A 16,910-nucleotide genomic window follows, 5' to 3' on the forward strand; every position below is an offset into this window, starting at 1 on the left:
ATATTAGAAATATTAAATTTCAAAAAGATAGAAACAATTTAAAAGGTCAAAATAAAATAATGAAATATCATTTTAAAAAATACTACTGCTTCCGGTTTACAAATTCTAACCAAAACCTTGTCAACTCTAAGTTAGTACATAAAGAATACAAATATAAATTTTCAGTAAGATATGTTCAGTGTTGTGGAAAAATCGTGTGGTCACAAAATTGTTGACTTTACTAAGTGGACAAATACCACTTCCGGTTGATTAATTTGTTTTTTCATTACATTGATATAAGGATTATACTTAAATTTTCTCGTGAAGAGCACACCTTTTTAAAAGATCGAAAAATATACTTTAGTAAGAGTAAACTGCCACTTCTGTTGGATTTTCATTATCTGTCGAAGACACGTGTGTTAATAAGTTAATTAGTTTAAAATTAATGCATACATATTTATGTTTACGGTCAGTGTTTATTTCAATTGGTGTTTTGCTATGAAATGAAATTGTAATATAAAATGAAATATAATCGAATATAATAATCGATTGTATATTTAAATTACATTAAATATTGGAAAATGAATACGCATTTCAATGTAATAAGCAATTCGTCATTTATGTATAAACAAGAAAGCTAAACTTTCTTCCGGAACTCAACTTATTTATTCAACTCAAATAACAATGAATAAAACAAAAACAAAACAAGCAGATTACCAAAATTGAAAACGAACATTCGAAAAGTTTTAATTTATCGTTTGAAGTCCTCAAAAAAAAAAGATGAATGAACGAGAAAAAAATATCGTAGAAGAAAAAAAATACCGCATGTTTTAAATTCCATCAGGATATATTCGAACTTTCGCTAGCTAATCGTCTATACTACAATTTTTCCTTTAATCTTTTATATAAATTTTCCACCACACACAATCATTATATCAATTTTCAATCCGAACAGTCTATGGACCGAAATACCCAGATATTCCTGGAAAGGTTACGCGCATTGCATTGTTATTCATACAACCGTATTATTTCGAGTTCAAATAATGCCTATTATGTATTTATGTACTATCCGGCTATTGTTCGCAAAATATAGAATAGTGATTCAAATACACTGTAACAGCAACAATAATTGCCATATCCGTTGAGAAGATTTTTATTTCACGACAACATATTTTGTTTCATGATTTCCATTGCTAAAAGCGGCATGATTTTTTCATCTCGAAAATAGTCGCGTTCCACCCAATACCTTTTACAATTATCTGTTACTAATACGGTCATTTGGTTCCCCATACAATTAAAACATTTAAAATACATTTAAAAACATTTGAGATACGGGCCCGAATGTGAAACGCCCGAAAACGTTTCAAATATCGGAAGGCAATGATCGAAAATCGAAAGACCTTAAGTCGAAAGATCAAAAAAAGGTTGCATGGTAAACGGTACATACTCACTTAATTTGCGCGAGCAGGATACAACAGGAACAAGAGGAACAGGCCTCCCGTATTCTGCGTGCTCACATTAATACGGGAGAAAAAGCCTGTTCCTCTTTTTCCTGTTGTATCCTGCTCGCGCAAATTAAGTGAGTATGTACCGTTTACCATGCACCTTTTTTTTATCTTTCGACTTAAGATCTTTCGATTTTCGATCTTTGCCTTCCGATATTTGCGTTTTCGGGCGTTTCACATTCGGGTCCGTCATGAAGACCGATCTTGTACATTAGAGTAGTCCTCACTTTGTTTGAAACATTTTCTTTTAATTTTCTAATACGTAAATGTCGCATAGTCTGATTTTTTTTTATTGTAGAGTTGTAAATAGAACGAGAATATAAAATTTGAAGATTGCATTCCTTTAGAAAATCTTTTTTTTTGTGATTTAAAAACAAACAGTCGCAACCGTCGTTATATTTGTTAGTGGCAGAAGTCTCATTTTCATTTCCAAACACACTATTTCTGTTCAACTTAATTCACAAATTGTTATCACTTCTTTTGATTCCATATGTCTATAATTTTGGAAAAGCAGAATAAACGTATTACATGCCACCAGTGTTTTTAAATATTGCTAAACGCAAAACATTTTGCGAAATATTTTTCGAAATGAAGAAAAGTGTTCTTATGACACTTTCAAATATATGATTTTGAAAAAGCTATGTTTAAAAAAAAAAAAAAAATAGACTATGATCACTTGACAACAAAATCTTACGACAAAGTGAAGACTACTCCAATGTGTGTACATAAATAAACATTTAAATAAGTGCAAAAAAAATTTTATTAAATATGCATAAATAATAAGTAACACATTAATTGTACCTTTCAGTTGATTATAACGTTGAATAGCAAATATCAAGAGTTCTGCGCTTTTAAATTTGATTGAATTTTCAAAGTGAAAAATAAATAAACTGAAAAATTTGAAGATTGAATATTAAGAACTTTGTATAAGAACCATCGCTAATTGCTATATGCAAGTGTATAACCTATAAATTGACTTTTTAAACGTATATAGATGTATAGGTTGGCTCATCTTCCTTCTTCACTTCATGAATTGGTGTACGTGTTTTGTATTTAAGTACATACATATATACATAAGATTATTCATAATATAACGAGCATTGGGTAAATTTTCTACAAAATCAATGAAAAGTATAGTTGGTATGAAAAAATAGAAATGTTCGCTTATGCAGAGTAAACAACTCGTGTGGAAAATAAATTTGTAATAATAAAAAGATTGTCAGTGTAGAGAAGGAAAGCTCACCATCCTATATATGCATATAAGTGTTTTGTATTCAGTAGTCGAAGTGAATAAAAAAAAAAGATTAATGTTTAATGGACTCCAAGTGTTACACATAAAGATTTTTCAGAACACTACTATGTATGTAAAACACAAATCGAAAAATACCCATCTACTTTTCAGTACTAAGATTTTTTTCTTTGCCTTTCAATTTTAATAAGCTGAATTATTAAAAATTAAAAAAAAACGCAATTGCGTATTTTTCGATATGCGTAATTTTCTTTCGTGTTCGCATCATAAAATGTTTTATATTTTTATATGAGAACAAATGACATGCGATGAAATTTCATTTGCGAAAAAAACTTGTTGATAAAATTTAAATGGATACAATTTGACTATTTACGGGTAAAACGGGCATATATTTTTTTTTATAAAAAACCCATTTCGGGGAATATGAATAATGAAAGGTTGAAATTTTTTGAAGAAAATAAATAATCACGGCCTTTTTGGGGCAAAAAATGCTCCGTCCTTTACACTCGGGGTTTTATTTATTTGTTACTTAAAAGGATTCTTTAATATATAAAATATCCTCTCTACTATATAAAGATTAATGTTTCCATGTCTACTGTGAAATTCTATAAATCGAAAAAAATTTGGTATACTTCATATCTCATTGTACCTACTCTACATACATACTACTTAATTTGATTGTATCCAACTTTCAACCGCCCGAGCAACGCCAGTCATTTTGAGCAATTACATATATTTTTTATTTTAATATTTATGCCATCCCTAAAATGATACAATTCAAACGGTGAGACTTGCAAGTATAATTATACTGGAAAAATTAAAAATCATATGCCTACTCTAGATCTATTAAATATGGTGACACAACAACTGGCTCACGGACCTTTCATTCAACGGCGTTACGCGCACGAAATTTCACTCACGCGACAACTGGCTCACGGGCATTACCGAAAGTACCGATACTGGTGGTATCAGTATTTGACCGAAAACAAACTACTGGCACTACAAACTAAATAAATGCTTTTGAATATTTGTCAAAATAGCTGTTGTGAGCCAATTGTCGCGTGAGTGAAATTTCGTGCGCGTAACGCCGTTGAATGATGGGTCCGTGAGCTAGTTGTCGCGGAACCATTAAATATGCCTACTCTGGATCTATGTGTATATGTATATATTCCCGTTGATCGAATTGCATTCATCTCTATTCCTATAGAGCAGGCTTTGCCAAACTGTGTTTCGCGTAAAGAGTGCAAATGTTCCGCGAAGAAGCATCAATATGTGTGTACTATGTCTCTATGCAAATGAATAGTTTTCGCTGTGCAAACCATGTTTCGCTATGCTCGCTAAGCAAATGAAAAGTTTTCAACTTAAAATTAATATATTTGTTATGACGGTACTCTGCCTTAAGCCGTAGAACAGTTTTTAAATGTGTCGAAGTCCTTTATTTTTAAAATTATTTTTCATTTTTCATCCGGCTGAGCAAAGCCGGATTTTGTAAATGTTTCAAAGTCGTATGAAACAGAAAGAGGTAAAATGTTCTGCGGTATTTTTTTTTTAATCACTTCGACGACTGATTATAAACACACACGTTATATGAATATAGTAATGTGGTTGGTTCATAATAAATTGACCTACCTTGGAGTCGTTCTTCCTGTAGGCGTCGTGAATCTTCCAAACGTTTTCAGGACCACAGCTGGCAACTTGCTTTCCAATGTCGTAGAATTCAGTGATGGGGTTTGCGTCCCAGGGATGGTGAACTACCGGTGGAGTACTCTTGAATTTCGAAAACATTCCTGGAGTGACGCTGATACTTATTGATTTGATTTTTCTGTTGTAATTGTTATTTTCATTTCTTCTTGATGTCAGTTGTTTTGGTGATTTTGCGCGCGACTGGTGGATGATATTCCTGAAACAATTCAAATAAACACGTCAAAAACATACACATTTTGATGTTTAAAACTAAACAAAACGACAAAATGGCAATGTTAATAAGAAGCTTCTGACAAATCGTTCCATTTTCCCTATTTCTAGCCTACAATCGAATATAATAATTGTCTAATGGTGCGTACACTCTAAGCCAACGAAGGCAAAACTTAGTTGGGACCAGGAGCGTACAAAATCAATATACAGCACACTCTCGATTATCCGGGCTAATGCTGGGGAGGAGGGTCACGGATAATTGAAAAACACGGATAATCCGAATCATCAAATTTTGACTTGGTTTCGAATATAATATCATATTTACAAAACAAATTTTTGTTTCATAATTTTAATACTCATTATTTATTAAGAAAAGTTATATGTAGCTAAGCAGATAAGTGGTCGTTAGTAGTTATGCAGTACTAGTGCTGTACCGTTTTATGACTAATGTAACCACTGGTATCTTCTTCACTTGTAGTGTCACTCTCATTTTCTTCCTCTTGAGAAACAAAAGAAACAATGTCTGCATCATCCATCCGTTTAAAACCTGGATCACTTAAATCATGATTGAACTACTCCTCGATGTTTTCCTTATACACGTTTACAAAACATTTTAAATTTTCCAATAATCCACATATTTCAGATATATCATTTGCTTCATTCTGTTCAGAATCCACTAAATCTGTTTCCATGTCAGGAAGAATCTTTCTCCATGATCGAACAAGTGTTACTGCCATTAATTTTGACCAAGATTGTGCTATTCCTCATATAGCATCCAATGTCGTCATTTTTTTTCCAGAAATTGATCAGGTTGTCAGCTTCCTCAACCATAGTTTACAGAAGACTTTTGACAAAGACATTTCATTGATAATGTCACATTAGGGAGCAAAAATTTTGTAACCATAAGTCCATCGTTTGTTTTCAATATGCTTTCGTTTGGATACGGGAACGGGAATTGCATGCGTTATCATCATACTGAGAAAATACTGACGGCATCAAATCCCGGTCGTACCTGCATACATGTGTACGTAAATATAGTATATGTAGGTAATTAATATGCTATGCGCTAATTAATATGCGATGCGCTAATTAGTGGTTGCAAGTACGTATATATTTTAGTTGCACGCTGTCAGGTAAAGTCGAAACCATACCCACCTGGACGTACCGTAATGTATGTATATGTACATATGTACGTGCCGTGGTGTGATGGGCTAGTGTTAATTAACTAATGAGACTGAGTTTACGAGACCGGACATATTAGTCAACAGCACCAGCAGGGTAAAGAAAAGCAAATGTAGACCCAAGAGATTAACTGTATGTGCATCATGACCACATCGATGAAACGCATCAGGGGGAATCCAATCCAATCATGGGCGGACAGCTTCGTCATATACGAGTACGTACAGTCCCACGACAGAAAATTAAGCCACCCGATTGAACGGTCATAAATAATAAGACCAATAAGACCTTTTGGGCTAGTTTATGCCGACCGAAAAAATGAGCAAATCGCGATTAAATTGGGTAAATAAATATTAAACGCCACGTGACGCAAGTGTCGTTGAGTGGGGGTTGCCTTGCGACAATTATTCTCCTTTTTCATATAGTGACTTTTAAATAGCATGCAGCTATAATTTTTTGGTTTTTCTCGATTGTTCTTCTTCCTCGCATATCAAAGATACTATTATAGCGTCCGTTTCGTCCATCTTGGATATTTTCGATTTCGATTTATCGACTGAAAATCATTAGTTAATACTCGAAATTTTAAATACCCGGATAACCTACTTAGTAGTTTTTTTCGTTTAAAAGTGTTAATTGGAAGTGTGCTGAACTTTAAATCGGTAAAATTGCGAGCAAAAAGCTCGTACTAGTATTTACTCGTATCTGAATTGAATTAATACGGATAATATATGAAATTATCTTTATATGAGAATTAAATAAAATTCCACTTAGAAAAATCACATTTCGACTATTCTTGTGGATTAATAACAAAAATTCGTTTATTTTATCGAGTTAAGCCAGTTATCAATAGAATTTTTATTGTCTCGTTTCTGAATCATTTTTCGTGTCGAACAGTGTAGTTAGGGAATTATTATTAAATACTAAATTATTTATTACTTTTGTACATATTTAAATTGTAAATATAGTCAGTAACAATAAACAGACACATCTGTTTTTAATTCGTAAATCTATTCTGATAAAATCGCAAGTATATGTAATGTAGAATTTGTGCAATTTGCAGGGGTGGCCTGGTAATCTGTCGAGGGACTTTACATATATTATTACATTGCCTATCGGGGTATATCAAATATGTATTGTTCAAAATTCAAAGAGCGTCCAGCTGCATTAAATTGCACGGTATTAGTGAAAATGGGAGGGTTCAAATTGCTCCCGGAATATGTGTGCAAATGAACAGATAACGTATTAAATTCAGCATGTAAGGTATGTTCTATGTATAGTATGATCTACATACATACATACATATGATGTATTTGAATTCAGATTTCTATAAACATACATATACTAAAAGGTTGTATTTGTTTGAACTGTTGCAATTAATTCGTGCAGATGCATAAAATATCGAATTTCTATTTCTTCAATACAATATAATAGATATCACACAATAGAATAGATATCTTTGTTTTACGTCCATTTTGAATGTGCGGTGGTTTGCTAAGTTTCAGTTTGAATAGTCGTCAATTTCAACTTTGATTGCTGCGCATAAAATTCAATATAATTAACAAGGACTATATATGTATGTACATAAAAAACCGATTCGATTCGAAATTATTAAAAAAAGTTAACCTTTCGTGTTATTTTTTTAATGTCAAGTCGAATACAAACAATTGAAGCTTATTATGTTAAATGCTGTTATAAAAAAATCTTATTATAAAAAATGTCAAATGACGCTTCCCCTCCCCCAATTCCCGCTACTTTGCTCTGATTGGGTATGTCCACGCGTCTGCCACGCACATAGTCACATATCCCCATCGGGCACGTCTCTTTTTATAGTAATTGGACTATTCGTCACATTGGGGTGGTCACAAAGACAATTTTTGCTATTAACGACGCGAATACACAATATTTGGCACTCAAGTTCTCGTTACTATGATAGTTATCGTTAGTATGATGGACTTTTCGGCTGCCAGATGTTCCGTTATAGAGATTTTAGTGACTTTGTGACGAGTAATTTGTGACCAGTAATCACCGAACCCTTTTTATATAATATAGTACTAGTGTTGTGCCCGTTGAAATTTCAACGGGTGGTTTCGGAAACAAATTGATACATGATTTAAAATAAAGTTACAATGCGTATAGTAATAATTAATCGGAATCGGAACTAAAACAGAAATCGGGAATCGGAACTGAAACAGATGATCCGAAACAAAAATGAATCCAGAATCCGGCACCCCGGAGTTGTCGCCTTCGATAGCCCGGGGGCTTTTGCCAATTTTTTGAATTTAATATAGAATAGGGCTTTTGCCCCCGGGGTGTCGAACGAAAAAACATCGAGCATTCTATTTCGTTTTTTAAAGTAGTTTGAACATTTTAATTTAACGCCGAAAGAAATAATTAAAAATTTAAAAAAATAATTGCTCGAGTTAATTAATTCCGTATTTAAATTCGGAAATGTTTTATTTTTTGCGATTCTGTAGTGAAAAAAATACAAATAAAACACTCCATCGGATAAATCTCTCCGTTAAATTAAATACATTTCAGTGGAGTCGGATTCGGTAAATATTTAATGTTTTATCGACACTCGAAACTTCGTGTTCGGCGCGGAATGGATTCGACAAACGCTCGTGCAAATTTAGCTCCGTAATTCACCGAAGCAGACCACCTAATTATTTTCAATTAGCAAACGTTGCACATCCACTGGGTGTTTCAAAAATATGGACGCAATTTTAGTTCTTAATACCAGACCCCGGTCTCGGTCATTCTCAGAAATACACTATTGCTCTTGCGTATAGCGGTCGGTACAGTTTGACTTTTAATTTTTGTTAGCTTTGAGTTCGTGTTTCGTATTTTGAAATATTTACATTAATAAAATTTTAATATCAGTATTTTATATGAAATTGACTTGAATTTATATTAGTTTTGAATTCATGTTTCGTATTTTGAAATATTTACATTAATTAAATTTTAATTTAAAATATGTACATAAGTTGTTGATATTATTAATTTATTTATGAAATACGTATGTAAATATATCTAATATATAATTTGGAAAGAGACTTTACATGTATGTATGTATCCTTCGTTTGCAGAAATCCGTGACGTCATTGAACAAATATTCGCTTTTTTCGATTCAAAGGATTCGAAGTTCCCGGGGGCGTAGGCGCCGAGGGTGAAGCCCTAGGGGGCGCAGATTCCAAGGGCGGAGCCCTGGGGGCCACAGACATCGAGGGCGTACATATATGTATTTTTTTATAAGAGACTTGCTATACATGTTTGTTTGTTCGTGACAGTCAATTTAATAAAAAAAAAAAACAAATGAGTATTCAAATAAATTTATATAAAATAAAACTATTGAAATAAACTTAATAAAATATTTACTATTAGATTAGTCATGTTTGAGCGGTTTATATTACAAATACTGAGCGAAGCCGGGTAATACAGCTAGTATTTTATATTAATGGAAATTTATATTTTTTAGACGGTAAAATTAGTTGTCAACGTCATGTAATGGACTGCGAAATTAACAGTAATATTATTAAAGACCTTGCATTGAATTATTCTGTATTAATGTTATATAATTAAATAAGAAATAATTAAAAAAATAAAGAAATTATTTTACTAATGCGACAGCATACTCGGATCTAGTAAGTCCGCTACATCTGATCGACTTTCTAATATTATTATAATATTTTAATTGAAACCGACAAGGTTCGTCATTATTTTCAAACATACATACATAAATGCCGGGGGCTACAATTTTTTGAATTTAATATAGAATAAATGATTATAAATATTGTAAGCAAACCGCCGCAAGCTAACTTTGAATAAATATGTTTTTCTTGAAATTTCTTATATGTAAACCGAAAATTTCGCCTCAAGCGAAAGTTTTTATCAAATTGAATTGTTTCCCATATAAATATTAGTAATGCTATTTTATTTTATTTGCGTATGAATTTTTAAAATAAAAAAAAGGCCATTTACAAAAACACAAATTAATTTCCCTGCTGATCTCTCATGGGATTCATGAATAATTCAATACCTACTTTTGTACATATGTACGTTTCTCAAAAAGCTTTCATTGTAAATATTATACTTTTAAAAATTAGTATAAAAACGTTCTTATGATAATAAATATATTTGTTATTTAATTCCCAAGCAACAGCTCAACAGTAAGTACATATGTATAACATTTGCATACATTTAGATTCAGACGATATTTTGGGCAATATATAATTTTGCATTCTATTAGTATTCTTCCCCAATAAGATCATTCGTAACACAATCAACAAATCATCGATTGCAATACTTTCGAATGCGTCGTTAGTGACGTCATAAGTATAAAAATAATTCTTAGTAAAATAATTATAAAATTTCACAATCTGACCCAAGCCGAGTCACATTTCTTCTACAAATACGAATAAAACAAGTAATACGAATACAATAAGCTTTTACGAATAGAAAAGTACCTACATACATACATACATATGTATATATATATGTATGTACATATGTACTGTCTATCAAGAGCTCAAAATGTAATACAATATTTTGAAATAATCACAAAATAAATAGGTATTGGATTAATTTGTCATTTATTTATTTTATGTGCCTTGTTAGGCTATTCCATGTAATGATTTTCGATATTACTTTAACTGTTATCCGCTGTCTAGTCTAGTATAAATATTAAAAATATGAGAAATTTTATAATGAATCTATTTAGGGGTTAAAAACGTTTATTTGAAAATATAATAAATTAATAAATAATTCAATGACGAAAAGTTGTAATTTTTGAAAAAAGTTTTCTCTCTCCTTCTAACCTATTCTTTAGAAAACTGTATTAAGATTAGACTTACAAAGAATTGAATACAGATAATTTAAGACATTTAAATTGCCTGAGCTACGAAAGGGTTAAAATCCACCGATCCAACATGTCGTTCTCATTTTGAATGGCAATTTTTCCGAAACGGTCTGAATTTCCTTCGGGAAAATTTACATTATAGACAAAAACGAGGCATATACATAGATACTTGAATGAAAATTTGAACATGTACATTGTATGTAAGTATTAGCTACATGATGATCGAGTTTTCGACGAGTATAAAAGCTTGTCAAGAAATTCGATTATCTCAAAGTGAGTCAAAGTCCAATTTCGAAAGGCTTCTCTCCATGAAAGCTTTTTTAATAGATTTTAGCACTTTCACATGTATGTATGTACGTTTAAAAAACGTCAAAACATACAAGTATACGTACATATGTATGTATGTATAAGCTGAAGAAGTCACTAAAAACTATATGTGTATGTACATACATACATATATGTTATGATAATAATTAACAATTCAAGTCAATTTTCATTAAAATGTACGCCAATTTCAATTAATTACTAGTATCCGTCGATTTTAAAAGGTACATTTATTCGGGAAACATTTTCCATGTTCTCATTAAATTGTAACTTTCATTTGACAAGCGTTCTCTTAATTTTAATAGAGATAATTTTATAATTGAAAATTCTATAATTAAGAAATTTTCATTTAAAGGAAATTTATCACGCTGCGGTTTTTGTGCTAATAATAGTAACCAGAAAATTAAACATTGACTTTATTTACGCTTTCGGTCGACATATAAAAATACATTTCTTTATTTTATATTTATTCATATGTGTATATATTTATTTATTTATATTTCGGGATCAATCAAATGTCGATGGAATTTATTTAAAACTCAACAAATTTAAAAGCACTATTTATGGATAAATATTAATACTTCAAAATTATATATTTGATTTATCTTATTTACCCTTATATTACCGTTCCCGTATTATTTTTAAACCAATATTTCCGTTTTGAACCTTGGAAAAATTTAAACGAGCAATTGAACCCATCCACAGTCACCATTTCAATGTATAATTTCATGCAAATTAAAAAAAAAAACAGTCAAAGGCATTTAGGTTTCCATAAAATATTTGAGATGACAAGGTGGGTCAAAAGTCCCAAAAAAATAGTTTTATAATACGTGTTTTCAAAGCAAAAACTTCTTTACCGAGTGAATTGCTCAATCCTTTGCTTCTACGATGTTTTTCAAAATTCTAGCAAGAAATGCTAACATTTGTAATATTTTTGAAGAAAAAAAAAATGTATTATTTACTAACATATGTACTTCATAGGCCCTTTCTCTCTTTCTTTCGTGGTCGTAAATGTAAGTGAGATGCACTAGGAGTGACAGCTTATGATTTTTAATCATTTAATTTGGATTTAATTGCACGACGGCTCGTGACCTCATGATAGAAAATGGTTTTTTTTTATTTATTTTTATTATTATTCTGTATTCGAAATTATTAAAGATACAAAATAGGGAAAATACCCTTATATAAAATGTTTCATACCAATGATGTACTAGCTTACAAGTAAATTTTCAAATACGACCATTATGGCATCAACAACGATCGTTGTTAGTAATTCTCGCCGTTTTCATAAAACAACGATATATCTTTGTTAAATCTTCAAAGGGTTAACCTTCTTTGCTAGTCTTTTAGAATCAATTGAATCTATTTTGATCTACTGTATGGCTTTCACGGGCTTTCACGACGAAACGTCTACGGACAAAAGTCTAACGACACGTCTATAATTTCCATAATGTAACCAAATTCATTATCAATATTGAGATTTAATATTAAACATGTATGTACATCCATATTTATGAAAAAAAGCTAAATGAGCTGTAAGATAAACACGTACAAATGTTTTGAAACGTAAAATATGCGATCACAATACGCGACACAATGCGAATAAATATAATAATATAATCGGAGACGAATTTTTTTGCAAAAAGCTCGAATGGTGAATGTCCGTGACAGTTGGACGCGTGATAGAATTTTTAAAGAAATTCCTGCCATTCCTTCGCAATTTCGATGCTTCTGCTTTTGAAAAATATTCCCGAATGAAGATAATGCAAAGAGGAGATGTAGAGGGGGGGGGGGGTGTTTTAGGGAGGCCGAATTTTTTTATTGATGGAAAGTTGAAGAGGAGTTTGAGGAACTACGTTCAAAAACGCTCCTATAGTCGGAAGCGTTTCGCATTGACGCACAATGGGTCACAATACATCAATCATGCATAAAAACAATTATCATTTGCCATCATATGAAATTAAATCATTTACATTTTACATGGTTTTTTTATATATATATATATATATATATATATACATATATATATACATATATATATATATATATATATATATATATATATATATATATATATATATATATATATATATATATATATATATATTTATCGAAACTGTATCATTTTAAAAGTGTAAAAACTGTGGATGCTTTCACTGTAACATATATAAGCTAGAGCTAAATATGTATGTATGTATGTATGTAGTGTTATACCGAATAAACAGCCAAGTACGAGTAAATGTAAAAAGTTGAATACCAAATTTACGTTTCGGGATAGTGAGAAAAAAATCTTTGGATAATTGTCAACGGATACAATGGTACACCACTGTGCGTAGAATGATGTAATGACGTATTTGACCCATTATATTTTCTTTGTTTGAAACGTTCTAGAATTACGTTCGATGAAATCGCGCATCAAATATGTACGTATGTCTATTAGAGAATGGATCACGTTACATGGCTATTGTTAATCAACTGAGTGTGCTTTTCTTTTGCACTCCTTTGAGGAAACTCAAAAAAAAAAAAAAGAAAACTCCAGCCGTCTTAGGTCCATTATCTAAATTATTTTTTTTCCTTTCACTTTGTCCATATACGCCAGGCGCCTTGAAATTGTGTCCCATAAACAGCATCTTTTATATAGACAAAAAATTCCGCAAAATGCATCACGTGCATAAATCATTTATCTATTTATAATAACAGACGGTTTTTATATAATAAGATCTGATTTCCAATGTATAAAGACTAAATAAAACACGTACATATACAACCATTTCTGATTTTTCGGTTAAATTAGCGGACAAACACACATACCCGGCGTCACCCTGGCTGAATAGCCGTACAATTTTTCCGGTATAAATTCACAGTTTCCACCTCACTAACAAAAGCCGTAGACTTGCTTTCATAAGTCTTGAAATAACTTTAAAGATGTTTCCATCCGCCTAACTACCGCCAGGCGAAGCCCGGAAAAGCCTTTTATAACTTTTAATACAATAGATGACTTCTTTGTCTGTCTGTGCCGATCGTTTAAATAATCATTTATATCAAAACACATATTCAATATAAGAGTACCGGTTATGTCATCGACATGTGTCATTTAGCGATAAGCAATTAATTAAGATTAAATCCGTTTTATCAATGAATGTAAGTTACCAATGATTCGTGTTTCACATTTGATTCACACGGTTAGTCGGTTTGTTATATTTAAAAATGACTAATCCGAAATGCACACTATTCGAATTCCGTCAACACATAAGTCAGGAGATAGGAATAATGACTAATAAAGAATAATGTATTTTAATCGTCAATTCCTCTTCCCCAAGTATCCTCGTTATTATATTCGATCCGATGTGGCGTAGATTTTATCATTTTATTTAATAACTTAATATGCCAACAACCATGCGATGATATTTCATCGGGACCACCACTAGGTATTTATTTATTTTATTTATTATTATTATATAGCAAATTTCTAATGAATATTTAACAATCAATATAATATTATTACAATATAATTTAATATTTAATCATCAATTCCTCTTCCCAAGTAAATTAAACAAATTAATTAAATATTTGAAAATACGAAACACGAACTCAAAACTAATAAAAAATATAAGACAAATTCTACCGACTGCTATGCGCACGAACAATTTTGTATTTCTATACTAAAATGCAACGCGAAACTGAAACGAAATGTAATTGGGCATCTCAAGTCAAGTGGGGGGGGGGGGGGGTGAATACGATAGCATGTATGTCTCACGCTATATCGGATCAACTTTGATGTAATTTAAATTTAATTTCATAAAACATAGTAATCAAAGGATATAATAATGATATTATTGTGGGTTCAAATTTATTGTTCCATTGTGCAAAATTTTTGAATGAAATTGGTTAAATTAATGTAAAAAAATAATTTGACACATTATATTGGATTCATAGCAAAACCGCATCCTTTGTGGGATTATAATTTGAATCCAAATAATATTGTATATATACATGATAGCTGAAAAAATAAACCTAAAAGCTAATTTTGTAGACCTGTGCACGATAGTGTACCGTGAGACTAGTTTTAAATTAATAAGAGTAGATTTGCATAGCAAGCAAACCTTCATCTTCGTATAGGATGTATCAGGACACTTCTCATCTGGTCCAATATGAAAATGGAACAAAGGGAATTTTAGCGTCTGTCGTTTGCTTATTCCGTTTTAAACGCCGATAAATTTTAATTAAAGTCAAGCTTCTCAATTAGTGATTTATTACGCAACCCCGCAAAAGAAAATCTCGAATCAAAACCATTATTCAAAGTCATTATTCATTTATATAATCGTAGGGATATTGTGATTCAACTTGCGGAACGTTTCATTATTAATGAAATAACAACGGACGCCGCTGTTTTATTTTACATACATATGAGCCTTTAAGAATTTCGGTTTTCGGTTTTCGGTTTTTTGATAAATGGTCAAAAATCCGGCTTTTCGGTTTCGGTTTAAACCGGCTTGGAAGCCCTAAGATAGGTGGTAGGTAGTTTTAACAATTTTTTTTTCATATTAAAAAATTAAATATAAATCTATTTAAAAGGTATTTGAAAATAATATGACCGCGTGCGGATCGAACAAATGACCGACACATTTCTTTTAATTTTTTTTTTATTAATAGTTTAATATGCCATATAACCCATGCAATGATATTCCATCGGGTACAACACTTGTAAATAAATAAATTCGTGTAATACTGCATATATGTATGTGTCGAACGTGAATCATCATTTCGTGGCTACGAAATATAAGATGGTGGAAAACCAATAAAAGAAAATCAGCTTGGTGGCAAAAGGTTCGTCTCATTTCTGAGATCGGAAATATAATACTTTCGCACAACAAGATTCACCAAGTGTAAATTTTAAGCCGCCTATATATACCCCTAAAAGTATATCGCATTTCATTAATTAAACGACATTTTTTTTAATAAGCTCGTGGTCCGGTACGCTTAAGGCTTAAGGCTTCATAAAGAAATTTTTCATGGTTCCTTCAGAGAATTTTTTGATTTTAATTAAAAGTTTATTTTTTCCCTCACTCGGGTAAAATTGAGACTTTCATTCGGAATCGGTTTTCCAATCATTTATTTTTCTTTTTACTTTATTTTGCTAAGTAAAGGTTCACTTTCGAATATAACGGCGAATATTTCATTCATTAACCCATTGAGGATTGCATGTTCGTTTCAAATGACTAGCATTATATATGTACATATGTATATGTATGTATGTATGTACATAAGCAACAAGCTGGTGCAAAAATGTGTAATGTATTTACCTACACACTCTAAACCCGGCAATTTTTAATTAAATTAGAATTCAAACTTGAATAGACACACTTATCAAAACGAGACCTGCTTTTAAATTTAATCTTCACTTAAAACTTTTACGGAGGAACGACTCGCAATTATGCGACATTTTCATATTGAAAAACACGCCTTAAAGCTTAGTAATTAAAAATCTAAAAATATTACGTCCATTCATTTGAATCGCTTCTTCAAACGCAGACCTGAAGAAACGTGACTATGGAATTTTAAAAAATTCAAATGTAATCAATTAACAAAATGCGCAAAATGGCTAGATTTTATTCAATCTTTTGAAAAGCTGCGCTATGAAAACTCAAAACGTAACAAATTCTCTGATTTACAAAATGTGTTTCAAACACGTTTCCAACTCTGATAAACGACGGTATTGATTGTTCTAATCCATCGCATCCAAATAAAATCACGTTCGAATCATTGAAAAGGACACGTGCAACCTATTGGACTATTGAGCCCCTAATGCGCCACAATGGTCGAAAAAATACAGAGAGATGAGAAAAATATATACACAGACAAAAAACACATTCAAAACAATAGTATTATAGTATAATAATAGCTG

General features: G+C 31.3%; 2 protein-coding genes across 2 annotated transcripts in view; one reads left to right on the top strand and one right to left on the bottom strand.

The window, feature by feature from the left end:
- The window catches only part of LOC143922798 (uncharacterized), a 289,933-nt gene that overhangs the window by 188,812 nt on the left and 84,211 nt on the right, over nt 1-16,910 (top strand). The gene's annotated exons all lie outside the window — the stretch shown is intronic.
- Nucleotides 1-16,910, bottom strand: part of bma (SCY1-like protein bma) — a 193,453-nt gene that overhangs the window by 142,081 nt on the left and 34,462 nt on the right. Inside the window, exon 2 of the mRNA XM_077446299.1 lies at nt 4,363-4,633. Within this exon, the coding sequence (XP_077302425.1) occupies nt 4,363-4,518 (156 nt within the window). The 5' untranslated portion in view covers nt 4,519-4,633. The remainder of the gene's footprint in view (nt 1-4,362; nt 4,634-16,910) is intronic.

This window comes from Arctopsyche grandis, chromosome 2 (genome assembly GCF_051622035.1).
Source record: "Arctopsyche grandis isolate Sample6627 chromosome 2, ASM5162203v2, whole genome shotgun sequence".
NCBI classification, from domain to species: Eukaryota; Metazoa; Arthropoda; class Insecta; order Trichoptera; family Hydropsychidae; genus Arctopsyche; species Arctopsyche grandis.